This window comes from Acomys minous, assembly GCF_964271855.1.
Source record: "Acomys minous genome assembly, chromosome: 4".
Lineage (NCBI taxonomy): Eukaryota > Metazoa > Chordata > Mammalia > Rodentia > Muridae > Acomys > Acomys minous.
The window spans coordinates 26,625,963-26,651,784 of NC_140486.1; the positions used below are offsets into that span (position 1 = coordinate 26,625,963).

The 25,822-nt window shown below is 46.4% G+C and overlaps 1 protein-coding gene across 2 annotated transcripts in view; it reads right to left on the reverse strand.

Annotated features, from left to right (window-relative positions):
- Nucleotides 1-25,822, reverse strand: part of PDE6A (phosphodiesterase 6A) — a gene marked incomplete at its 5' end in the record, with an annotated part of 65,708 nt that overhangs the window by 25,262 nt on the left and 14,624 nt on the right. For both annotated transcript variants that reach the window (XM_084779099.1, XM_084779098.1), the window contains 11 exons: nt 246-346; nt 495-582; nt 2,118-2,227; nt 6,304-6,411; nt 7,548-7,694; nt 8,609-8,674; nt 11,689-11,832; nt 12,338-12,487; nt 12,926-12,973; nt 15,848-15,914; nt 19,251-19,315. In XM_084779099.1, coding sequence (XP_084635225.1) covers nt 246-346; nt 495-582; nt 2,118-2,227; nt 6,304-6,411; nt 7,548-7,694; nt 8,609-8,674; nt 11,689-11,832; nt 12,338-12,487; nt 12,926-12,973; nt 15,848-15,914; nt 19,251-19,315 — 1,094 coding nt within the window. The remainder of the gene's footprint in view (nt 1-245; nt 347-494; nt 583-2,117; nt 2,228-6,303; nt 6,412-7,547; nt 7,695-8,608; nt 8,675-11,688; nt 11,833-12,337; nt 12,488-12,925; nt 12,974-15,847; nt 15,915-19,250; nt 19,316-25,822) is intronic.

Here is a 25,822-nt window from a genome sequence, read left to right on the forward strand (position 1 = left end):
TAGGCTTTTCCAGACGGGGGAAGTTATTAAATTCACACAGTTAACCAAACAACATGGAGAAAACTATGGCCTTGGGATAAAGACTGCGCTCTAGAGTAGAGATCACTGATCTGTGTAAGACAGGTGTAAGAGCATCCACCTGGCAGAGATGATGTGTGGGGCCTGACACAGAACAAAGGTCAGTAGAAACTGTGACATTTGCTACTACAGCCATTGCGAATACTGAAGTGAGGGGAAACACCTACTTGAAATACAGAGCAAGGTCTGTGGCAATGATCGCAATGTCCATCATATGGATCGCATGCTCGTGCTGCCGGCGATTGAGGTTCTGGAAGATATTCAAGTTCTAAAGAAAAGAGTTAGGCACGTTTTGAGCCAATCGCTCTCCTTCTGGTGGCCACCCTAAATGACAGCCGACAATGGACACCAGTAGCCAGTGGCAAGAAGGCTGTCTGTGCTCATGCAGCCTTCCTATGAGTTGGGGGTTACCGTACCTCGTCTCTCAGCAGTGTTTTGCCAAACTCCAAATGATGCCTTTCCAAAATGGAGGACCCATGGAGCTTGGCCAGGGGGTTCTGTGACCTAAATGAGTAAGAGAGGGGGAGAGGGAGAGAGGGGGAGGGAGGGGGGAGGGAGAGAGGGAGAGAGAGAGAGAGAAAGAGAGAGAGAGAGAGAGAGAGAGAGAGAGAGAGAGAGAGAGAGAGAGAGAGAATATATCAATCTAGAATGGCCAAGACGGAGGCTGACATTATAATCCAGGCCTGCCATCTCCTAATTCCGTAGGCAGATGCTGAAGTGGAAGCAGCAAGAAGGGTCTTGCATAAAATAAGAATAAAACCGTGAAAGATGAGGAGCAGATGTCAAATGCCCTAACTTTGTCTCTGCCTTCATCACAAGTGCCTGAGGCTCTTCTGGGTCATGGACGATTTAGACATTGTTATCTACACACACACACACACACACACACACACACACACACACACACACACACAAGTTTTAGGGGAAGTCACTGAATTCCCATGAGAAAGAAATGTTGGTTCATTCGTTTGTTCTTTACGTCTTCCTTTTTTTTTTTTTCTAACTCAGTAAATATTTGTTGAACACTGCCCTGACAGTGCTATGCCTAGTGCCCAGAGTCCCATAGTGTAAAACGTAACATGATCCTTGGAGCAGCTTAGGATAGTGAGAAAATGTGGCAAAGCATGGATTCCAGTGCTCGGAATGTCCTATAGGCTGTGGGCCTGAGTGGAATCCCAGTGTCCTCATGTAACATGAGTGAACTACTTAGTTTTTTCCCCCTCAACTTGACGAAGGCGTTGTTGTCTGGAATGAGGGAACCTCAACTGAGAAAATGCTTCTCTCAGACTGACCTGTAGGCAAGTCTGTGGGCACATTTTCTTGATTAATGATCACTGTGGAAGGTTTAGCCACAGGGGAGAGTGCCACCCTGAGGGAGGTGGTCCTGAGAGGTGTAAGAAAGGCAGCTGAAGTAAAGCTTAAGGAGCAAGCCAGTAAGCAGCGCCCTTCAGCCTCAGCCTCAGTTCCTGCGTCCAAGTTCCTGCCTTGAAGTTCCTGTCCTGACTTCCTCAGTGATGGAAGTAGATGCAGATGTAGATGAAAATGAAGATAAACCCTTTTCTCCTCCAGGTTGCTTTTGGTCATGGTATTTTCTCACAGCACCAGGAACTCAATTAAGACACTGAGGTAACACCCACGTTTCCCATCTCCTGCAGGCCACTTATGTTCCTTGTTGGTAGGCCCTTTGACATCATCAAAGACAACAGATAGAATCTTATCTTTTCTTAACTTCCTGCCTTCTCCTCACCAGGACTCTTTGGACCCGCAGGAGACCATCCTGGGTCACACCCCAAGCTTCTTGACTCAATCATCACAGAAAAGTCCCTTGTGAGTGTCAGTCAATATCCCCAGGCTCTGGGATTTGGGAAATCTTTACTCCATTTACCATAGGACTGGCCTAAATCCTAAGTGCAAGAAAAGTAGGGGGGCTGGAAACAGTGGGGCCTCAGTCTAGGGTAAGTCAGTCTAGGGCAGGGGTTGCAGGTGGGGGTGGGGGAGGGTGGGGAGTGGGGGGTGGGAGGCTGTAAGACCTGACTCACTTCATCTGGTAGAGGTTGTTCGTGCCTCTATGGTCGATGTCATGACAGAAGGCAGCAGTGACCATGGCCAAGGCCTCCAGATCGGTGAAGTACCGCTTCAGCTTTCCTGTCTGGAAGGACATTAGAGGTGTGAGTCACCTGGCCACCACTTAGTGGGATGGAAGCAAGGCAGAGAGACAGGCGGACAGGGCAGGAGTGCCGCCTGCATGTGTGAGTCTGGTTGGTTGTTTTAGTTTTTGACACAGGGTCTCACGTATCCCAAGCTTTCCTAGAACTCATCTTTTAAAATTTTTGCTATATTTCTCCCTCCTCCTCCTCCTCCTCCTCTCTCTCTCTCTCTCTCTCTCTCTCTCTCTCTCTCTCTCTATGTGTGCACACGCATGTCAGCATGCCTGTGTGCCTGTGCTGCACATGGACAAAGGACAGCTTTTGGGGGCTGGTTCTCTTCCTTTACCATATAGTTCATGGGGATAGAACTCACGTTATCAAGCTTAGCAGCAACTACCTTTACCCAATAAGCCATCTTGTAGGCTCTGGCCTAGAATTCTCTATGTACCTGAAGATGACCTTAAATTTCTGGTCTGCCTGCTTCCTCCACTCCGCAGTGCTGAAATTATAGGCATGTGCCACCACGCCCAGTTTATGCAGTGCTGGGGATCCATCCAACCCAGGGATTTATGTGTGTTAGGCAAACGCTCTACCCAGCCAGGTCTGATCTTGTTCTCTTTCCAGTTCCAGGGGGGAGACTAGTGGTTTGCTCTGTGCAGGCTGTGGAGCACAGAGCTGGGACAGTTCCAGGTAACAGGGACACTGAGGACCCTATTCCTGTCATCCAGACTGGACCTCTGTGTCTCTGTCCTGGAGGTGGAAGGGGTGCAGGTGGTGATCATCGAAAACCTCGCAGCCATTATGTCATCATGAAGTCTTTGATGTGGCCAGACTTGTAAAGCTGACTTTCCAAACCTGGTCTCCCAGTCAGCATACACTCGGAAGGAATTTCTCTTGGGCTCCTTCACATATTTTACTCTTGTTTGTCCTGCTGTGGTTCTAGGTCATCTTCAGACTATATAGAGAATTTAAGAACAGCCTGAGCCTCAACACACACACACACACACACACACACACACACACACACACACACACACACACACGGAGGATGAGGGGGGAGATAAAGAGAAGACAAAGGAGAGATGAGGAGAGGAGATGGAAAGAAAAGCCAAATTTAAAGTGGTGTCATTGTCACTTCCTGGTGACCTGGCCAGAGCTCCTGCTTCCAGGTCCTCCCACTCAGGTATTGCTAGACCTGAAGGGAGGGAATGCAGACAAAGAGCATGAGCCCAGCATGGAACTGAGGCGTGACCTACATGGAGAAACACCTTTGATGTGAACAATGGGCTCTGAAATTCCCGTGTCAAAAATAATTGACACACACATACCAAGGCCGCCCAAAGACATTGTAGCTATGTTTGTCAGAGTGAAAGATTAAAAACCAACCTTCATATCCAACAATAGGGAGTTGGGTAGAGAAAATATAGTACAGCCAGCCCTCTTTATATCTGTGGATATATGGCCTCCATAGCCGTGGATCTAACTGTTTGGTGCAGCAATAAAATTATAAACAGACGAATCTTGTAGACAGTATGATAAGTGAAATAAGCCACACACACACACAAAAACAAATAGTGATTCCGCTTACAGCAGTATCTAGAGTGGTCAGGTTTTACAGAGAGAAAGTGGAGTCAGGTAGCCTAGGAAATAGGACAGGTAGTCATTATTGTTCAATGGGTACAGAGCTACTTTTTGAGAACATTCTAGAGATGATCGTGACAAAGACAGCATAACTCTGTGAATGTACTTAACACCACTGGACTGTGCACCTAAAAATGACTTCAGTGCTAAATTTTATGTTTCATGTTGTAGAAAATGTATTTTATTTGTCTATGAGTTTATATAATGAAAGAATCTTGGGGTTGCAGAGATGGCTCAGCAGTTAAAAACACTGGCTTTCTACAGGAAGATAAGGTAGGATAGTTAGACAAGGTCTCCAAAAAAAAACACTGGCTTTCTACAGGAAGATAAGGTAGGATAGTTAGACAAGGTCTCCAAAAACCCCAGAGACATGCAGAACATGGCATTTAAAAATGTTCTTATTATTTTAAAGATTCACTGACAATGAGACTGGTTAGCTCCTGGCAATACCCAGCCTACCTCAAAGAGGATGATGAGCATCAAAGAACCTCCTTATGGAGATGGCTTCAAATGTGGCAAACAAGCCACTGGGCAAAATGTCCTCATTTCTACCACAGACAGAATTCTGCCTAAAAAAAGGGCGAGCTTGGATGCAGGCAGAGTCGATGGCCAAACTCTGCCAAGACAGGGTAAACAAGTCCTCAATAGTTCCTGCCACAAATATGTCTGTCAGATATATTGGGCCAGATATATGGAGAATTTTGGGTGACTATTCAGGTAGAAAACTGTCTCTGTCATCTTCTCATTTGGAAAGCTACTAACCTGCACTCCTGGCATACTCAGGTAATCAAGTTTATTCCTTCTCAAGTCTCTGATGGAGCCGAAGACCAGGTAGCTTAGTTTTACAATGAAGCTTAGTTTAGCGGTTAAGATATTTTTAGGTCTAAATAAATGTTTTAAGTTGATTATGATAAGATGTGATGGAGATTGATTTACATTCAGAATTTTAGATGCACCAAGATAGGAAAGATGTTTTCTTCAAGACTGTCAAATACAAATAGGCAAAACACTAAGAATGTAACATTTATATAATTCCTGATTGTGTCATGGTTCTTCTTGCTATAGGCAGTTTATTGTATATACGTGTAATAATATAAATGTATATATAAAAAATAAAAATGTTTTAAAAAAGAAAAACTAAAAAATAAAAACACTGGCTGGGCCCACAAGACCTGGGCTCAATTCCTAGCACCCACATAGTGGCTCATAATAGTCTAAAACAGTTCCAAGGGATCTGTTGCCCTCCTCTGATCCCTTTGGGCATGGCGCACATATGGCGCCCCTGCGTCAATGCAGACAAAACACTCAACCACAGAAGAGAAAAAGAAATCTTTTCAAAAATCTGATTGGCATATATGATGGAAGAAAGATGTACATTGTCAAATAAAATATTATAGATTACTCCATTGGTCGTAAAAATAAATTACATGTATGCTCTGTGTGTGTGTGTGTGTGTGTGTGTGTGTGTGTGTGTGTGTGTGTGTTACAAAAAGAAAGAAATTTTGTTAGAATTTGTACACACCTCTCTATTCTTGGGGTTTGTTGCTGTTTGTGTTTTGAGAGTATTGCTAGGTGGTGCAGTCTAAGCTGCTCTGGCCTTCTAAGTGTTGTGATTACAGGCTTGCCCCACCATACCCGACTTATTCATGTACCTCTTTTTATGCTTGTATTACTTTTGTGGGGGGTTTTTTGAGCTTTTATATTTGTGTTTATTCTTCATTTAACCTTTAAAACACTACTATAGTTAAAACAAAAACAATAGCCAAGTAGTGAGCATATTATGACTACAGTCCTTCCCATACTCACTACTGTATATATAATGTCATAGTGACTGGTTGCGGTTCTTTTTTAAATAAGTGGTAGGAATTGAATCTCCGAGGCAAGTACTCTATCACTCAGCTACATTCCCAGACAGAACTTTGCAATTCTTTTGTTTCTTTGGTTGGTTGGTTGGTTTTTTGGTGTTTTTGTTGTTGTTGTTGTTTTGTTTGTTTGTTTGTTTGTTTTTTAAATATTTTTTATTTAATTTTAATTTATGTGTGTTGGTGAGAGGTTGTCAGATCTTGGAGTTACAGACAGTTGTGAGCTGCTATGTGGGTGCTGGGAATTGAAGCCGGGTCCTTTGGAAGAGCAGGCAGTGCTCTTAACCGCTGAGCCATCTTTCCAGCCCGTTTGTTTGTTTTTTGTTTTTGTTTTGTTTTTTGAGACAGGGTTTCTCTGTGTAGCCTTGGCTGTCCTGGACTCGCTTTGTAGACCAGGCTGGCCTTGAACTCACAGTGATCCACCTGCCTCTGCCTCCCAAGTGCTGGGATTAAAGGCATGGGCCACCACCGCCTGGCCTGAACTTTGCAATTCTTAAAAGTCAATAAATAAAAGCAGCTATGCCATGCCTGCCAAGTGGGCCAGTCCCTTCACCCAACCCTCCAGGCCTCCATACCACCAGCAAGGAGAACATGGTCTGCCCCACGTTGAAGCCATGCCGCCAGTTGTGGTAAGTGATCCTCCTGTAGCCTTTGCTCAGTGAGTACATGAAGCGTACCAGGGCCTGTGAACACACACACACAACAGTGAGACAGCATGCCCCTGCCCAGGTGACTGGAACCTTCCTTGGGAAACCCAAGGTTCTCCAACCCCATCATCGACCCAGAGACTGGGAAGTAACCTCAGATTCAGAAGCCTCGGGAAAGCACGACAGTGTGATTGCAAGTGTTAGAGACAAGGAGACCGTGAGCGACCTACATTCTCACAGACTGAGCTTCATCAGTGATTCCTAAATGTGCCCGACAGAAAAGACTATTTAATCCTGTGGTTTTCTTCCTTTCTTTTCTTTTTTGTTTTGTTTTGTTTTGTTTTTTTGTTTGTTTGTTTGTTTGTTTTTCTCTGTATAGCCCTGGCTGTCCTGGACTTTGTTTTATTTTGGGTGTTTTGTTTTGTTTTTGAGACAGGGTTTCTTTGTGTAGCCTTGGCTGTCCTGGACTCACTTTGTAGACCAGGCTGGCCTTGAACTCATAGCTAACTGCATGCCTCTTCCTCCTGAGTGCTGAGATTAAAGGTGTGTGCCACCACACCCAGCAATTCCATGGTTTTCAAGCTGGCGTGCACTTCAGAACCACTGGAGGTCCTGTTAGTTTCAGATTCCTTAGAGCTGGTAACACACTAATGTGCCTGGGTCTATGGGGTGTGTGGGTGTGTAAAGCATATGGCCAGCCTAACGGTGTCTTGGGTTGTACTGATGTGGTCTGGAGCAACATTTTGAAAACCACTACTATAAATCAAAGTCTAGGAGGTTTTATGCACCCCTATCCTTCATACACCTGCTCCCATGATGCACCTCTGTAAGGAATCCTGCAGTGAATGAGACTGTTTCCATGGATGTAACTACTATCTCCCACCCACATGAGAGCTTCAGAGCCTTTGGTCCAGAAGAGCAGTTCCTTCTCTAAAGAGGAGCAGACAGGCCCTAGGTACATAATATGAATCCCAAATGCAGTCCACACACGACATGCTCTATAGACCAAGCAATTCTTTTAAAGCCAGGGAGGAACGGGGGCGGGGGGGTAGGAACTAGAGGCTGACGCCAGACCAACAGCCACAAGTTCAAGGCCAGGCTGCGCTACACGATGAGCTCTGCGCTAGATGGGGCTGCCGAGTGAGGAAAGGGTGAGTGGCTCTGGGCCTCACCTCTTGCGGGATGTGGAACTTGTCCACCACTCTGAGCTCGTAGTACATCTGTATGCCACACTTCACCAGCTCCAGCTCTGTGAGGGGCAGGTCACTGAAGTGGAACTTGTTGATTTCATATTTCTCAGCATCTGGAAGTTCTCCTTGCTGTATTGGAATAGAGTCCAGCGATTAAGGGGTGTGGCGGCTTGAATAGGTATGACCCCATAGACTCGTGTGTTTGAATGCTTGTGCCATAGGGAGTGGCTCTATTAAAAGATGTGGAGGAAGGGTGTCACTGTGGGGGCGGGATTTAACATCTCCTATGCTTAAGCTCCTCCCAGTGTGGAAAACAGTGTCCTCCTGGCTGCCTTCTGATCATGATATAGAACTCTCAGCTCCTTGTCCAGTGCCATGTCTGCCTATACGCTGCCATGCTTCCCACCATGATGATTATGGACTAAACCTCTGAAACTGTAAGCCAGCCCCAATTAAATGTTGTCCTTTATAAGAGTAGATTAGAAACCTTCTTGTAAGAAGACCATTAAGGCTGGCGGATTTGGACCCAGGCGGGTCAGCTCTAACTACTGTACCAACCAAGGACAATGCATGCAGTAAGCCTAGAACCACCATCCAGATCTAGCCAATGGACAGCACATTCTCCACAATTGTGTGGAGAACAGGGACTGCCTCTGACATGAACTCTGGTGCCCCCTATTTGACCACTTCCCCTTGCCAGGGAGGCCTGGTGGCACTCAGAGGAAGGAGACCTGATAGGCTGTGATCTTATAGTGGGGGCGAGGTCCCCTTCTGTCACAGACCTAGGGGAGGGATATAGGATGAAAGACAGAGGGAGGGGGAATGGGAAGATACAAGTGAGGAGATAACAATTGAGCTGTAATGTGAATAAATTACTCAAATAAATTTTTTTTTTAAGTGGCTGTGGTCATGTCGTCTCTTCACAGCGATGAAGCCTTAACTAAGACAAGGGCCATGGTGTGCTCCTGGGACCCTCCTCCAGGCCTGCTGAGGGAAGCCATGCAGGGTAAAGGGATGTTTGAGCCATCCTGTAGGCTGCTCACCAGGATGTCAGCCAGCTCCTCCTCCTCGCATTCCCACGGCTCTTTCCCGTACACCTCTCTGGTTTTCTGCCGGACTCCAAAACAGCAGAGAAAAATGCAGTAAGTTATTGCCTCAAGAACCCAAGGAGACGTCCACATCCTCACCTTTGCTTTGCTCCTTCCTCCAGCAGAAGCACCCACACAGAGGCTGCTGTTCAGCATTCATTGACAATGAGCCCTGGGGTTTGGAACTGTGGAGACCTACCCTCAGATCCAGACTGTTACTTTCTAGCCGTGCTACGGAGTGCCTGGATCTCAGTCCTTCATCTATTACATGGAGATAATACAATGAAAGTCTTTTTTTTTTTCCTTTTCTTTTTCTCCAGTGTTACGCAGCCCTAGCAAGTGCCTTGGCATCAAGCTACATCCCCCCAGGATTTTGTTTTTGAGACAGAGTCCCACTGTGCTGGCTGTGTGAGGCTGGCTGGCTCAGATTTGCTGGCCTGCAACATTCCGTCCTCCAACCTCTGCTTCCCAAGCGTCAGGGTCATAGGCATGCTCCACCATGCTTGGTCCTTGTTTTGAAACGAAATATGTGAACTAGCCAGACATGGTCAGACACATCGGCAATCCCAGCACTCCAAAGCTGTGGCGGGGGGGGGGGGGGGGGTCTTAGATTTAAGGGTAATGTAAGCTGTAAAGAGAAATCCAGCCTAGATAGTAAAGCCGTCTCTGACCGAACAAAAGTACAACTGAAATAAGCATGCAAATTATTGTCATAGTGTAGTACTAACAAGATAATGTTGCTATTTGTATTTTTATTGTTACTAATGACTGAGAATAATGAGGGTTGGGCCATAGTCTTTATTAGAAATCAGGCGCTCCCCCAGCCTGACTTCAGCAACTCAGCGCCAGCAGCTATGTCAATCCTTTAAAAAGTTCCTGCCACCACAGGCTACTCTCTCTTGCTCTATCTGTCTGACTCTCTCTGTGTGCCCCAATCAATCTGTTGAGAGATGAGTTGCTTGATATGATCTCTGCGGCATACCTCGTGCCCGCCCCCCCACCAAGGTACTCTACTGTAAAACCCAAAGTCAGTGTTCTTTCATTTGCTGTATGACCTGAGCTCCTTCCCTCTCTGGGCCTATTCTCCCCTGTGCCAGATGAAAGGATGCAGCTAATTGTTTCTGATTTCTTGATCCAGAGTGAAATCTGTTAACTTCCAACTTGTTCGTTGAGGCTATGTGTTCTTCTGGTCCACATATCCATCCCTGACTGGGATGATGATGGCCTGAGTCAAGCAAACCATAAGGCATTTCATTTAAGCTTGGTGCTTCTCCTATGAATTGACTACTAATAGATAAGAAATAATCAGATTTTTCTCTGGCATCTTCTGAGATTAAGGGTTGGCCTTTTGCCGGGCTATGGTGGTGCACGCCTTTAATCCCAGCACTTGGGAGGCAGAGGCAGGTGGATCACTGTGAGTTCGAGGCCAGCCTGGTCTACAAAGCAAGTCCAGGACAGCCAAGGCTACACAGAGAAACCCTGTCTTGAAAAACAAACAAACAACAACAAAAAAAAAGAGTTGGCCTTTTGCTGGGGATATAGGTCTGTGGTGGAGAGCTTACCCAGCATGCCCTAGTATACTGCACAACCTGGACATGGTTGTGCACACCTTTGATGTCAGATAGAGGCAAGAGGATCAGAAGTTCAAGGTCAGTCTCAACTACAGAGGCCAGTCTGGGCTATGCGAGTCCTTATCTAAAGAAAGAAAAGAAAAGTCTGAGGCAGAACATGACAGAACACACATGTAACCCAGCACTGGAAGGCAGACAGGAGAACCAGCCAGCCTGGACTACTTATGCCTCAGAAAACAAAAGAAAGAAGGGAAGAGGAAGGAGATGCGGAAACAGAATGAGAGGCCTCTGGGAACACTGGCCTGGGTATGAGGTGTATAACCAAGCTCTTGGGATTCAGCTGGGTGTCATATCCCAAGCCATTTGACTAGCTCAATGTGTTGGGTCTTGATTTATTTAATGCCTCCCCCAGGAACAATGAACCACTGATCCTCACATATCCAGCTCCTCATTCACGATAGCACCCCGATATCTGAGCACTCAGCTTCTAACCGGACAATTCTCCTGATGGGGTACCCACCACCTCCCGAGGCACCCATTAAGAAAGATCACAAAGAAGGAGTTCATTTTCCTGACAGAGGCTAAGCGAGAACTCTTCTCATCCTAGGTGATTTGAGGCCAGGTCCCCTCCCTCTTTGGGGCTTCAGTTTCTTCATATCTGTACTAGGTAAGAAGCTCTTCCCTGCTCCCCTGACCTGGCTAACACATGTAAAGCCTTGGACATATTCATAAAGGGGAATTTGCTGTGCGAACTGTATTTTGTTTTGAGACAGGATTTTATGCATGCAGCCCAGGCTGGCTTCAAGCTCACTATGCAACCAGAGATGATTTTGAACTCCCCCGTCTGTTAGGTGTGTGATTACAGGTCTGCTCTGCCATGCTTAGTTTGTGCCATGCTCAGGATCCAACCCGGAGCTTCATGCCTGCTGGGCAAGCACTCTGCCACTGAGCCGCATCTCTAGCACTAAATTACAAAGCGGTGTGATTGTGGGAAGGTTTCCTACTCTCCCTAAACTACTGCTTTGCTCGAAATGTGTGGGTCTTTTAAGTGAGTGATGCTATAGGAAGGAAGGCTCTGAGAAATGCCCTCCGATCCACAGGCTTGCCAGATAATGCTTCCCTGCCAGAGTAAGAGCTAAGATTGGTCACCCATGTCACTAGTGCCAAGTCAGTCTTAAGCCCAGGGGAAAGGGGGGGCGGGGTCTATAGAGCTATCAAGCCAGGGTGAAATCCCAAGACAGAGGTGATCCTGCAAGAGATCTTGCTCGTGGGCAGTCATTATTGGCTACTTACTTGCTGGTCCTCACCTATCCATCCATCCAGCTTTGAGGCCTGTCACATCTCTGTACTAGGTGGGAGAGACAGGACTGAGCCCACTTATGCCTCATCAGCTTCACACCTGGCCTCAGGCTAGCACTATGGTATACTCTACCAGAGCGGAAACAAGTGGAGGCAGCTACGCACCAAGATCTTCTGGATTTCCTCATTATCACACTTCACATGATATTTTACGATATCCTGGAAGATATCCTTCCTGTTTTCAAGTTTGTTCATGGACTCGTAGGTGTCGGGATTTAAGACTGACCAGCCCAGGAACTGAGTCAAAGACTGTAAAGAAGAAAAGAATTAGAGGTGGCGGCAGCCCGGATCCTGATGCTGATGGAGGGCAAGACTGTGGAGACCTCTGTTTTCTCAACTATAAAGTGGGGTTGCAAAGCTGGGCGGGGCAGGCAGGCTGTGATAAAATAATGCATTAAATGCACTTTAAATGATCTATAAATAATAACACCACAAGGGGAAATGTGGTGAGCAAGCAGGAAGTACATAGGATCTCTGTGCTTTCTCATCAGTTCTGATGTAAATCTAAAACCGCTCCCAAAAGTGAAGTGTGTTGAGCAGGTTGACAGTGAGCAGGAGTCACGGAGAGAGTGGCTCTCGAGGCTCCTCGGGATTATGGCCTCCCGTCCCTCTCAGTGGTCCTGAAGCTGCACGCTAGAGTCCCATTACACAGCCCTGGGGGCCAGGCCTGAAGGTAGTGGATGGTGAATCCCAGCAGCCAAGGGCCGCCCGGCACCCCACACCTCCGTGAGGGGGGCCGCCCAGCACCCCACACCTCCATGAGGGTCTCGTCCATGTCGTCAAAGGGCTTCCCGTCTTTGCGGTTGTAAAACGTGGCCACGCCGACGATCTCTTCCTTCTTGTTGACGATCGGCATGGAAAGCACGTTCTTAATCATCCATCCAGACTCATCCAGAGGCTCTTTCTACAAGAGAACAGCAGGGCTGCAGGCTCCATGGCTTCCGTGCCGTGTAGGTAACTGGGATGGACTTGGGGCCTACCATCACTGTGAACTCCCTATGCTGGGAGCTATGGTCCCCACTCCCCACCCCACCCCTGAGATGTCAGGGCTGACATGTGCCAGGCAGGGTGTTAGAAGCCAGGATCAGAAACATCCCAGGCAGAGAGTAGCCTAAGCTGTGGTCCTGGCGTCAGAAATAGAAGGATGCAAATGTTTTAAAATTGGAAGGGACCTTGGAATTCACCCAATTAGCACCTTCTCCCTTTTCCACTAGTGTGTAACTTGGTTCAAATCTTCACTATTTTAGCCTGCTTCCCAAGAAAGTCGGCAGAGCCTAGTACTCTTTCTGGGGAGAGAAAGAAAAAATTCCTGTGGCTAAGAGGGGAAATAAAAATGGCTTACCTGGAATGCAAAGAAGTCCTCTGCTGGTGCATTCATTATATTGCAGATCTGCAAGTCAGGAGGGGAATAATGCAGCTGGTCAGAGCTGAGCAAGAGCCTGAAAGCCTTGCTCCCTAGTCGGAACACAAGCCCTTCCCACAGCAGTGCACCGCCCTCAGCAGGTGGACAGATTCAAAATGGCTCAGGGTTAGTAACCGAGTTTGCCTGATAGAAAGGTCACCTGGCAGATTTTACTTCTGTTTGTTACATTCTTGAGGTATTTCTAGGCTTTGGAAAAGCTAAGATGTCATTTTTAATAACTGCATAGTATCCCATTGTGTGGCTCTTTTTGTTAAGTATTTGGGTGTCCCGGTAGATGTGTGCATTTGTGTAAATACATGTGCGTGCATGTATTAGTGCATTTGTGTGCATGTGCATGTGCTCTGTGTGTGTGTGTGTGTGTGTGTGTGTGTGTGTGTGTGTGTGCGCACACACACAGGCACACGCTGTTTTCTTTGGGGGATTCAATCTCACCACATAACCCTGGCTGGCCTGGAATTTGCCTCCCAAAGGCTGGGGTTACAAGGAGCTTCTCTAAATGTCTCTGGCTTGGTTACATTAGAGTTCTGTTTCGTTTGTTTGGTCAGAAGAAATTCTTTCCTGGGGCTGTAAAGTAGATTAAGAAGCAAAAAAGTGTTTCAACTCTGATTCTATATTGCTAGATTTCTTTCTTGAAGACTAGATCAATCTGATCCCTTGGGAGCACTGACAATGGGGCCGCTTTATGCAGCTGTGTAGCATGTACACTGCACAAAGACATCTGGTTGAGTGCTGAAATCCAGCTATGAAGAGATGCCTTCTTTCAGTTCTCAACTGCCACACAGGCTGGCAGCAGCCATGCTTGCCCACTGCAGAGGTGGGCTGCCTGTTCTCAGAGGGGGAACTGTCCCTGATCTTTTCTAAGCACTGCCCAGACATTGTAGCATCCTTCCACTCCTCTGCACGGACTATGTCCATCAGATGCCCTTGCTCCCTCCTCATTGTGGCCCTCAGCCCAGGGGCATTCTCCCACAATCTTGCTAATCTTCTTTCAGATGGCACAGTTACCATAGCGACCATCCAGACAAGCATCTCCTCCTCTCTCTCTCGTTCTCTACCTGCTTACTAATTACCATTCCTCAGTGGCGTTCTTGCTGCCTTTTGCCTCCACTTTGCTACCAAATCTGTTTTTATTAGGTCTGTCGAGGTCCTCATGCTGTGGTGGGACACCTGATTCTCCCTCACCAAGATCACTGGGCTACTACATACATATGATCTCTCACATTGCTTCCTTGGTTACCATGGCACTGCCTCTCCTGGGCCTCCAAACATTTCTGGCCTCTCCTGATCATTCTTCACAGAATCCTCTTCCTCCGCCACCTGCTCTGGAAACCCTGGCATCTCCCAGTTTTGCACCAAATGCACCCTCCCTCAGGTTCCCAGTGCTGCCTGACCCTGAGACGTCCCATCTCCATTTCTGCACTACTCTTGCTTTCAGATCAAAACTGTCTCTTCATCCACCTGCTGGACATGCCCTGGAGAAACATCTCTATTTCTTCTCGATAGAAGGTGCCTCGTCACTGTATATCCCAGCTCATCAGCTGTGATGTCCCGCCCATCTAGAAGCTGGAGATTAGCTTTGGTCCATCTCTCTTCTTGCCCTCTGGCTTACTCAGCAAGTCCTGCCAGCTTTGCCTTCTCCATATGAGCCTTGACCCTGTATCTCCTTTTCTGCATCTCATTTCTGTTGAAGTTGTATTAAATCGGCACATTTAACTGGGGTCTGAATCATTGTGGGTACCTAGTGCCTGCGTTTGTCAGCCTCCGTTGTGACTGGGTTTTGTCTGTTTGTTTGAGAGTCTCATTTAGATGCCAACTCACTATTTCAGAAGTGGACTAGCACACCCGGATTAATGAAGTACAGAGCTTCAAGCATGTTGGCAAGCAGTCTCCCACTGGAGCGACACCCCCTGCCCCCTTCTTTGAGATTCTTATTAACTCTTACTTGAACTCTGTGCCCTTCTTAGTCTGCTTCCAGTAAAATGTGGATTGACGTCCCAGCCTTCGAGGTGACATCCAAGGCCCATGAAAGCTGGCTCCTTCCTCCCTCTCAAGCCTTGAAACCTATCTTCTTGGCTCAGACCTAATGCTCCAGTGACACTAAGCATGTACAGTGTGTTGCTCCCAACCTCTTGTACCTAGGTGTGCATGTCATAAAGTCTAGATATGGAGGGTCCCCAAAGTCTCATAGGTAACATGACTCTTGGTCACCAATGAGACCATGCTGGGAAGTAGTAGGAACTTTTAAGAGGTAAGTGGGCCTAGCAGGTACTCTTCTACTTACTGGAGCATGACCTTAAGGGAATAGTGGAAGCCCATACCTCACTTCCCTCTCTCTCTTTGGCTTCCTGGCCACTTCATTATTACCACGATGGACTCTTTTGCCTCAGGCCAAAACAGCACATAGGTGTGACGTGTGGACCCTGCTTTGGGACACAGGAGAAAACACTATCGCTCTACCCTCAACCCTGAGTGGGTGGGACATTGTTTTGGTCTAAATATGAGGGTTGGAGGGGGAGGCTGGAACAGTAGTTTCGTCTGGTGTAAGAGCTTGGTCCTTAGTGTCTAGAAAGCCTGGTACAACTGCTAGTCATGGCATTGTCCCTGACATATTTGCACAAGTTTCTATTGCCAGGGACACTATCCACCTTCCCATGTAAGAACTCTCTACATTTGCGCAATCTCAGTGATCTACTCTTTCTTTTTGTCAGCTGCTGAGCGAACTAGAAAGACAGACACTCTGAAAGAGTCACACGAACCCTCACTTTTCTCACTCTCTTGACTGAAAATCCTTCTGCTGCCCCACTGATTCAAAGTCTCTTCCCTCAGAGCTGTATCACTTACCAGACCGTTTTGAGCTACATAAGTTGGGAGACCGCTTACTAGAGCCCAGTGGTCAGCGGGTGGGTTCCTGTAAAGACCAAAGGCAAAGAGTGACTTTCAAGTCAGGGTCTGTGCCTCCTCACTTTCCACTGGCTCCGCCTCTGCTTCCACTCACCACAGCTACCTCAGCCCCAAAGGCTGGCTAGCCATCTACTGTGCACTCAAATATGGAAAGGAGGAACATAATAGGACATTTTCATGATTTCCCATGAAGCTGAACCATCCAAACATTGATTCCACGGATCGCTACTGACTACAGAGCAAAGCAGATGCCCCATCTTTCCTCGAGAAGTGTTGAGGCGGTGAGTTCCTGCCGTGGACTAAGCACAAAGCTGATACTTTAATACCTATTTCTAGGAGAAGCAATACTACAGCCCCTGAGCTTACAGTTATGCACTGCATAACAGTGCTTCAGTCAACAGCCGGCCACATATATGTCAGCGGTCCCATAAGATGTATGCACCCAGAATTACCATAGCCTCCTTACCGTGTATTGGTACAAAACCACCTAGAAATGCGCCTCTCAAAATGGGTCCCCTTCCTTGGAGACACATGCCTTTATTACTTTTTGCTTAGTTATTATAAGAAAAAAATAGACACAGAAAAATGCATAACAGTCATCGTTAGCTGGGTCTGGAGTTGCACACCTTTAATCCCAGCACTCGGGAGGCAGAGGCAGGCGTATCTCTATGAGTTCGAAGCCAGCCTGGTTTACAAAGCCAGTTCCAGGACAGTCAAGGCTACACAGAGAAACCCTGTCTCAAGAAAACAAAACAAAACAAAAAAAGCAACCAACAGAAAAACAAAAACAGTTACCATCAAGTCATTAGAAAGTGAATATTGGACTGGAAAGTCAGTTCAAAGGATAAAAGCATAATCGTGAGGACCTGAGTTCAGATCCCTAGAACCCATGAAAAAGGCTGAGTGTGCCTTCACACACCCATTACCATAGCACCGGAGGGGGGCGGGGATAGAGACAGGAGCATGCCAGGGGCTTGCTAGCCTCCAGTCTAGCTCTAGGTTCAATGAGCGAGTGATAGAGGACACGCCATGTTCTCCTCTGGCCTCAGAATGTGCATACACATGCGTGTGTGTACACACACACACACACACACACACACCCCTGAAGGTGAGCATTTCAGAAATCCCACACCAGTCAAAAGAAGAAGAGGCAGCACTTTGGAAGCCCCGCTCCACCACTGCTTTCTCCCTAACTCTGAGGAAGTATTCTAGTGTAATTATGTTGCTTTTCTTCAGCCTTCTACCACCTGGCTATGCTCCCCTGTAGTCTCTAACCCGATTGGCCTGTTTTGTTTGTTTGTTTGTTTGTCTCTTTAGATGGGATTATTCAATACTTATTATTTTTGTTTGGCTTCTTTTTCAGGTTGTGTAGTTTTCCTTCTTGTGACAGTAGCACAGTTTACCTATTTGCATGTTGCTGCCACCTCCTCCTTTCTCGGGTTGCGATTAGGTGAAACAGCACCGCTAACTCAGCTCTGTATACTGTAGTGTCTGTTTCAGAAATATTGGGTGGTAAGATGTATGTATTCTTAATTTCTAAAGTAATTGTACAGTTTACGCCCCATCAGCAGTATGTAGTTGAGACTTCTGATTTATAGCCTTCTGGTAGGGTCTGAGAATGGCATCACTGTGGTCTTTGTACCCATGTGCTTGTTTTATGGGTTGCCCTTTCAGACTTCCTACTCATGCCTTTCTCTTACTCTCCTGTAACGTGCCTTTTTCATTGACTTAGATTTCTTTGCAGGCTTGATCTGAGGCAGTTATCTGTGTCATAAATATCTTATTTTACACTGTGACTTTTTTTTTACACTTTATAATATTATAAACCAGTGTCTTAGGTATGTTCAGCAATTTCCTCCACCTTATTTTTGATTTAGTATAAGCGATGCATAATTCTCTCCAATAATGAATCATGGCTGATCTATGTGATCAGTAGAATATGGAGATGAATATTTATTTATTTATTTATTTATTTATTTATGAGGGTGTTTTTCAAGATAGGTCTTCTCTGTGTAGCCTTGGATATCTAGAACTAGCTCTGTAGATCAGGCCGGCTTAAAACTCACTACGATCCACCTGCCTCTGCCTTCCCTACTGTGTGCACCACCACCGCCCACCTGAATATGTTATCTTTTAAGACTTAACTTTTGAAATGGGAGTGTGTATCTGTTTAAGTGCATGCCACGTGTACAGGTGTCCAGAGAGACCAGATCTCTTCTTATCCAGCCAGGCAATCTTTGTCACCTAACTAGATTATCTGGTTGATTTATCTTCCCTCTGACAATATCAGTGAATCTTGGAAGAAGCCAAACGGTGGCTGTTTTATAGGGCTTGGGGCCCTGCCTGATGACAATCCCTGTTAGATGGTCCCAACCACACACCCCAACTGGCAGTGGATGAGTAGTAGGGTGGTTGCTCATATGGTAAGTCTCAAGATTTTACTGCTGCAGTGTAGCCCAGCCTATTCTGGTCGATTCAGATGTTAGCATTAGAAACAGAACTCTTTCAACAAGCCTAAAACAGGCGGCATGGGAAAGGGTTAGGAGGAAGGAGCAGGTGATTGTTGTCTGAGCCTGGTGAGCTGGGCTACATTAATAAAACACTGGGAAAGGGGCTAGAGAGATGGCTCAGTGGGTGAAGCACTGGCTAGCGGTGACCTGTGGCTTTGCAGGGAGAGGGCAGCAGCACCTATAGGTGTGGCTCTCTCAGAGCCTGATTGCCCTTTAAGGAGCCTGTCTCCAGGTACAGTTCTGGGTGTGGCTCTTGGTGCATGGAGGGATTCTGGGAGATAAGAAGATATCAAAGAAGCCGAAGAGAACATTGTTATCCAACGGAGAGCAAGCCCATCCCAAGGGGGTTGTGATGTCTCTACTCCTAAAATAGTCCCCTACTGGCACCCGCAGCATCCTTCCCTGGTAGGTTCAAGACTCAGTGTTTCCAGAGTCTCTCTCTTTCCCAGCATCTTGCTTTTGCTCTGTGGTTGAAAAGCCTCAACTTGAGACCGTTGTCTCTTTTCTTATTGGGTTGGGGAGGGTGGTCATTGTCTCGTAACATTGGCTATGAGACTGGGACTTTTACCTGCTAGGCACATAACCACAGCATGCTGAGTCTTTGATCAAGCTCTTCCCCCTTTGGGAATCTGGTTCCACTACCTTGTAAAGTCTATTGTGTCTCCCTGACCCTACCACCAGGCTCTCTGTCTCCAACCAAGGGCATGGTCATTTGAGGTTAGATCAGAGTTGTTTCAGGAGCCACAGAATGAAGATGTGGGAAATATGGGTGAAGTGTGTGTGTGTGTGTGTGTGTGTGTGTGTGTGTGTGTGTGTCTGGAGGCAAAACTTACGGGATTACTTTGATGTCTTCCTTGCCATGCAGGATGTAGTCAATGACCTTGTAAAAGTTAATTTCCTGGCAAAAGAGGAAAATCACACACTGAGTGATGCAGACAGAGCCTCAGCAGGAGTGCACCATGAAACTAGCCTGATACGTTCTTCTCCTTCCTTTTCTTTTCTTTTCTTTTTTTTTTTTTAAATAGGGAAAAGAACACATGAAGTTTTACCCATGCCTAAGACATGGCACCCATACGTTGTCCTTCACTGTCATCTGCCCCCTGCTTTTCAGGACTACCAAACTTGCTCCTAGCTTCCTCTAAGGACAGCTCTGCTGCCACTGGTCTCAGCTGACCCTTGTAGAGGGTCATAGAAGGCCATAGACCTTCAGAGAACCAGCTGGCAAGTGGCTCCACTCTTCTTGCTCTCTATGGAAATTTTCACTACCTTATCAGGCCCCCTGTATACCTAAGTACGATGGGCAGCTTAGCAACCATCTCATGGATGGGAACCAAGCTGCGGGAGAAGGAAGGACCACTGTATAGTGAGACAATGAGGCAGCAGCAGAGCTTGGCCCCTTGCTAGCTCAGAAGCCCTTTAGCTGTGTGACTTAGGGAAGAAGCTTAAAACGGAACTGTAGTATCTCTTTCTCCATCGCCTGGGACACAGCTACTCAGATAAGGACCACTGGACTGTTGCCAGCCTGCAAACTAGTGCTACTGAAACAGGCACTTATTTGCATTTATTAAAAAGCATTGACTCCATTGCGTCTCTCCCTTAGGTATTAGACCTGTTTTCACTTGGAAAAAAATAGCATGATTAACTGAAATACATACCTGGATAATTTATTTGTTTGTTTGTTTGGAATGTGGGGGTGTCATATAAACACTTTGTGCTGGCAGGTATATGAACCTTTATGGATGTAGGAAGGCCAACAGAGGCCCCAAAGGCCATTCAGTGTCTTCCTCTGCCACTCTCCATCTTGCATGCCTTTGAGGAAGGGCGGCCCCACCAGCAACCCCAAAGGATTCTCTTGTCACTCTGCCTACCCTCACCGTCATGGTTGCATAGAAAGCAACCACTGAGCCGTCTCTCCAGCCTATTTCTGTATGTGGTTTATTTAGAGTGTGTGTGCAGGTAAGTAGGTAGGTGTGTGTGTGTGTGTGTGTACATTCATGTGCACACATCACACTGAAGGTGGGGAGATCAGAGGACAACTTGTAGGATTTTATTCTTTCATCTCATAATATGGGACTGAGGTATCAAACTCAGGTCATCAAGCTTGGTGACATGCACCATTATCCCCCAAGCTATCCCACCAGCTCTGCTCATTAGTTCTTTTGAGACGAGATTTCATGTAGTACTTTCTAGCTGGCTTCAAACTTGATACGCAGCCAGGGTTGCCCTTAAGCTTCTGAACCTCCTGCCTCAACCTCCCAAAGGCTAGAATTACAGGCATGTACCACCGCCTGGCTCAGGAATCTGGACCTGGAATCTGACTTCCAAAGAAAAGAGACAGAAGGTTTCCGTTCTCCACCTGTGAAAGAAATGGAGCTACAGGCAAAACTCTGCCGGGGCCAGACTGTGTGGGGATTCTCCACTCTACAAGCCTCATGCTTGTCTCAGCATTTGTCACAGCAACAAAGATCTTACTGATGCCCCATCCTACCTATGGTTTACGGTTGTCAGTGGAGTTAGCAGGATGCCAATATGAACATATTCTTTGCCTCAGCATCTCCACATATGGCAATGTTCTCAAGTATGCCTGCCACATCCACCCGTCTCAGCCACATTACTTTAAAAAGCCTTGCTGCAAGTCCAGCCTACGCCGTGAGCAGGTTATGTCTGAAACATAGACTGACGTGCCTAAGTCCTTCTACAATGTTGGAGTTTATTGAATAACAACAAATTCATAACCATGTCAATTTCCTTGGCTTAAATTCACCAACTACTACTGATGTCACTTGGCGTTTGTGGCCTTTGGCAGTCCCAGGTTTTTTTCAATCCAATCTTAGACATAAATGTTAACTCTCAGAGTATGTATTGCACAGCACACAATGGTGTGTGTGTGTGTGTGTGTATAAGTGTGTAAGTGTGTAAAACATGTTATAGAAGAGCTGAAGAGCAGAGAGCTCAGTACTCATTGATTACACGGCTGGTGCACAGTGCGGTCTGATAAAGGGCTGGAGGATGCTGCAGTGCCCAGCTTTAGATGACTTATTTTATGTGATCTAAGTACAGAGTTGCATCATTAATTCATTCATTTCTTCGTTCACTCATTTCATGTGGTAAGTGGACTCATAGGCCTGGTTTTTCTAATACAGTTTTGTTTGTTTGTTTTGGTTTTTTGAGAAGGGTCTCACTATGTAGCTTAGGCTAGCCTGGAATTCTCTATATAGACCAGGCTGGACCGCCACCCCTGCCTCTGCCTCTGCCTCTGCATGTTGGGATCAAAGATATGGGCGGCCTGGGCTCTGATACAATTTTGATGCATATATCCATATGTTCTTATTTAGGTTGATACATTTGCGGGGGTGAGGGGTGGGGGTGGGGCATACTTTCTTTGCATAAATGAGTTATCAGTCTGCCTCATGGTTGGTGCTCAGCAGATGGTGGCTTTTTACTTGCCCAAATGACACACCAGATCATTCCTCATCAGCATTTGCACTCAAAACAGAGCCACTGCTATTTAATAACAAGGGATCACTCAGCACAAGGTGCAGCCTAAAGGAAACATGGAGGAGCCTTGAGCAGGCCACACCTGATCGTGCCAGTCACTGGGAAAGTGACTAAACAAACACTGCACGCATCTGCTCCACACACAGCAGGGTACAGCCCCATAAACCCACTGTAAGTTGAGGTACTGTAAAGCACCTGGGCATAGCAGCTCATGCCTGTAAATCTAGCATTTTCAGAGGCAGAGGCAGGAGGACTGTGGGTTCCAGGCCCACCTAAGCTATATAAAGAGACTCTGGTCAGCTAAGTATAGTGGTCACACCTGTAATCCCAGCAGTCAGTAAACAAGAAACAGGAAGGGCACTACAAGTTTGAGGCCAGCCTGGGCTACATAGAAAGACCTTGTCTTAAAAAAAGATGAGAGAAAGTAATATCCCACTCTCCACTCTACTGTGGAGAGTGTTCTGTCCATTGTCTAGATCTGGGTAGGGGTTTAAGGTTTACCGCCTGTATTGTCCTTGGCCTGGTGCCTTAGTTTGAGCGGGACCCCTGGGCCCAAATCTGCCTATCATAATATTCTACTTGTAGGTTTCTAGGACCCTCTGGATCCTTCTACTTTGCCATTCTCCCATGCTTCTCTCATCTAGAGTCCCAATAGAATGTTCTCCCCTCTGTCTCAGTTTCCTAGTAAGTGAAGGCTTTCGTGGGACATGCCCCTTGGGCTAATATGCAGATATAAGTGAGTATAGTGCCTTACCTTTGACCATGTCCCCTGGAGGGGGAGACCTGGTGGCACTCAGAGGAAAGACAGCAGGTTACCAAGAAGAGACTTGATACCCTATGAGCATATACAGGGGGAGGTAATCTCCCTCAGGAACAGTCATAGGGGAGGGGAATAAGGGGAAAATGGGAGGGAGGGAAGAATGGGAGGATGCAAGGGATGGGATAACCATTGAGATGTAACAAGAATAAATTAATAAAGGAAAAAATAAAAAAAAAAGATGAGAGAAGAAATGGTGCTCAAACATCGCAACTGAGCATCACAGGCTGTTGTAGAGTGGTGAGCATGTGGCCACCATTGCTGCTAGCATAGAGGACAGTGTATGCCAAATGCAGTTGCCAGGGGATGCTTCAGAAAAGTTCCTATCGTGTCTAATAGGTCTGGTTAGTATGTCAGGTTTTTATTTTTTTATTTTTTCTTTCACCTGGAGCCTGTGGGAGAATCAATTTGCTTTCAGAAAGAGCAGTAAACTAGAGTCAGTGTGCTTTAAGCAAATAGGGCCTTTTCTACACAGTGCAGCTGTTGTGTGGCCTTCAAGGCCACATTCATGTATGAATTCACAGACTCTGGAAAACCAGACTAAGGCCATCAAGAGCACCTTTGTTACCTTCTGCTAAACAGTGGACTCTGTGGCACCAGGGTCTTTGAAAGATCCACCAGTTCTGGGCTGGCCAAATCGTGGTGCCTGGAAATAAGGCAGTTTGAAGACAAGCTACATATGCTTTGGTGTTTTTCCATGACACTTAATTAGCCTGTACGAGTTTTTTCGTACTTTAAACACACACAGACACCATTTTACTTTGCAAAGGAGATGAAATGAGACATAGTTGGCTGTTACAGGGCTTTAGACCTAGGATGGAGGGAGGGACGGTTAAAGTCAAAAGCTGTATTTTTAAAGTGTGTTTGAATTCAGCCAATAAAGTGTGAGTCATATTGGAAGGCAAAGGGGACCATGAGAAGGCATGTTTGTGATGACAGCCATCAGAGGGGGGTGGGGTGGGAGAAAAGCGTCCTGGTTTTAAATTTGTACAAATGATCTGGCCTTTCCAGATCTTAATCTCTTCAACTGTCTGTCCAATGGGAAAATGAAAATAACTCATTCATAGGTATATTAAAAAACAATCAATGACAGCTGGGCCTGCTGGTGCAGCTCTCTAATGCCAGCTACTTGAGAGGCTGGAGCAACGCCTTTAATCCCAGCACTCGAGAGGCAGAGGCAAGCGGATCGCTGTGAGTTCGAGGCCAGCCTGGTCTACAAAGCGAGTCCAGGACAGCCAAGGCTACACAGAGAAACCCTGTCTCAAAAAACCAAAAAAAAAAAAAAAAAAAAAAAAAGAATTCAAGCCCCTCCTAGGCTAAGGGGTGAGTTCAAGGCCAGCTTATGCAACCTGTCTAAAAATAAGAACAATTTTTAACATGTGAAAAGGGCTGAGGAAGTGATAAAAAAAAAAAAAAAAAAAAAAAAAAAACACTTGTTGATATGAATGAGGCCCCGGGTTCAAGCCACAGACCACAAAAACAAAACAGTTCAGGTACAGTGCCCAGTGGACAGTGAGGTGCAACTGGCCCGCTGACTCCGGTTTTATACTGGAGTGCCTGCCTGCTGCGTGCCAGTGGGAGGCCAGTACTAGTTACCTAAGTCCTGGCTGGCTTATTCCAGGTGGCAGATGAGGAGGGCAGGGCTTCTGGAAATGTCCCAAGCCTGTAAGACTAGCAGTGTCAGGACTCAGGTGTCCTCTCACTATACACATTCTCTCTCTCTCCCTCCCTCCCTCCCTCCCTCCCTCTACCTTTCCCCCCCCCCCTCCGTTCCTCCATCTGTCCCTCCCTCTCCTGAACTAGATATTGAGCTTGGGACCTCACACCTGCTCAGTAGGCATTCAGCCGTCAAGCTACATCTCCAGCCTTCATTTTACTTTATACTTTAAAAATAAGGTCGCACTGTGTTGCCCAGATGCCCTTAAACTTTGTAACCTGGGCAGCCTTGAACTTATGATCCTCCTGCCTCAGCCGCTTAGTGTAGGTACTAATATTACAGAATTAAGTCACTGGACTTACCTTCCTTGCCATTTTGTTTTTGTTTTGAGACCCTGTCTCACCTATAGTTCAGGCTAGCCTAGGATACACTATGTAGCTCAGGGTGGAACTGATCTTGCAGTAATCCTCCTGTCTCAGTCTCCCCCATTGCTGGGTTTATAGTAATGAGCCATGATACTTGGCCGGTTTGGGGTATTTTGTTGTTGTTGTTTTCCATTCTTAAGTGAACAATAACATAAGACTGCCTAGCCTGTGTCAAGTTTCTTTGGAATATCTGTGTTGTGCAGGGCTTCCCCTGTGTTTACTTGTAGTGTTCTAGAAGACACACACTACCATGTGTTTCAGGGAAGCCACACCACCATTTGAAAGGAGTGCTGTCAGGGCAGCTACACTGGCCTTCCTGTCACACGAACAGTGGTGCATTGATTCAAAAGGTCAGAGTCAGTGTTGACTTTGTTTCCTTTCCTTCTTTGGTGAAGCTACAGCATTTGCAGGTATAACCTGGTTACCTGACATCCCATGACTCTGTGCTACAGAGGGGTGGGAGGCAAACAGGAGCACCTGGCCAGGAGTGTATAAGAACTCTGAGTGGCACGGACTGTGGTTAAGTAGGCAACTCATGTCAGTCTTCAAGGATATAGATAGCTATTACCCAGTTCCAGTGAAATTTATCCTGTGGGCTGCTGGGTTCTGTCTAACTGAACTTCTATCTTTCTTAAATAAGCTGAGAACCCATTATGGAAAAAATGACTGTTGTTATAAACCTGTTCAGTTTTTTACAAGTACAAACAAACAAAAAACAAAATGCACGAAGCTAATAAGTATATTAAGTCGTTGTGAATGGGCACTGGCTACCAATTTGAACATTCTAGATTAGATCTGAAGCCTCTTTCTAGTTCCCAAACTGGTTCTAACTTCCTGCTGAGGAAATCCTTGAGGGAGCTGAGTGACATCTCCTGGCTCAGTCCTGTCTACAGAATGTGGGTATTAATTTGTGCGTCATCAGCTCTTCCGGGTCCCTTTGAGATTTCAGAAAGATATTAAATTTTTGTAAGTGATGGTGTTGGTAAGTTGTGAGTAATTGCCACACAG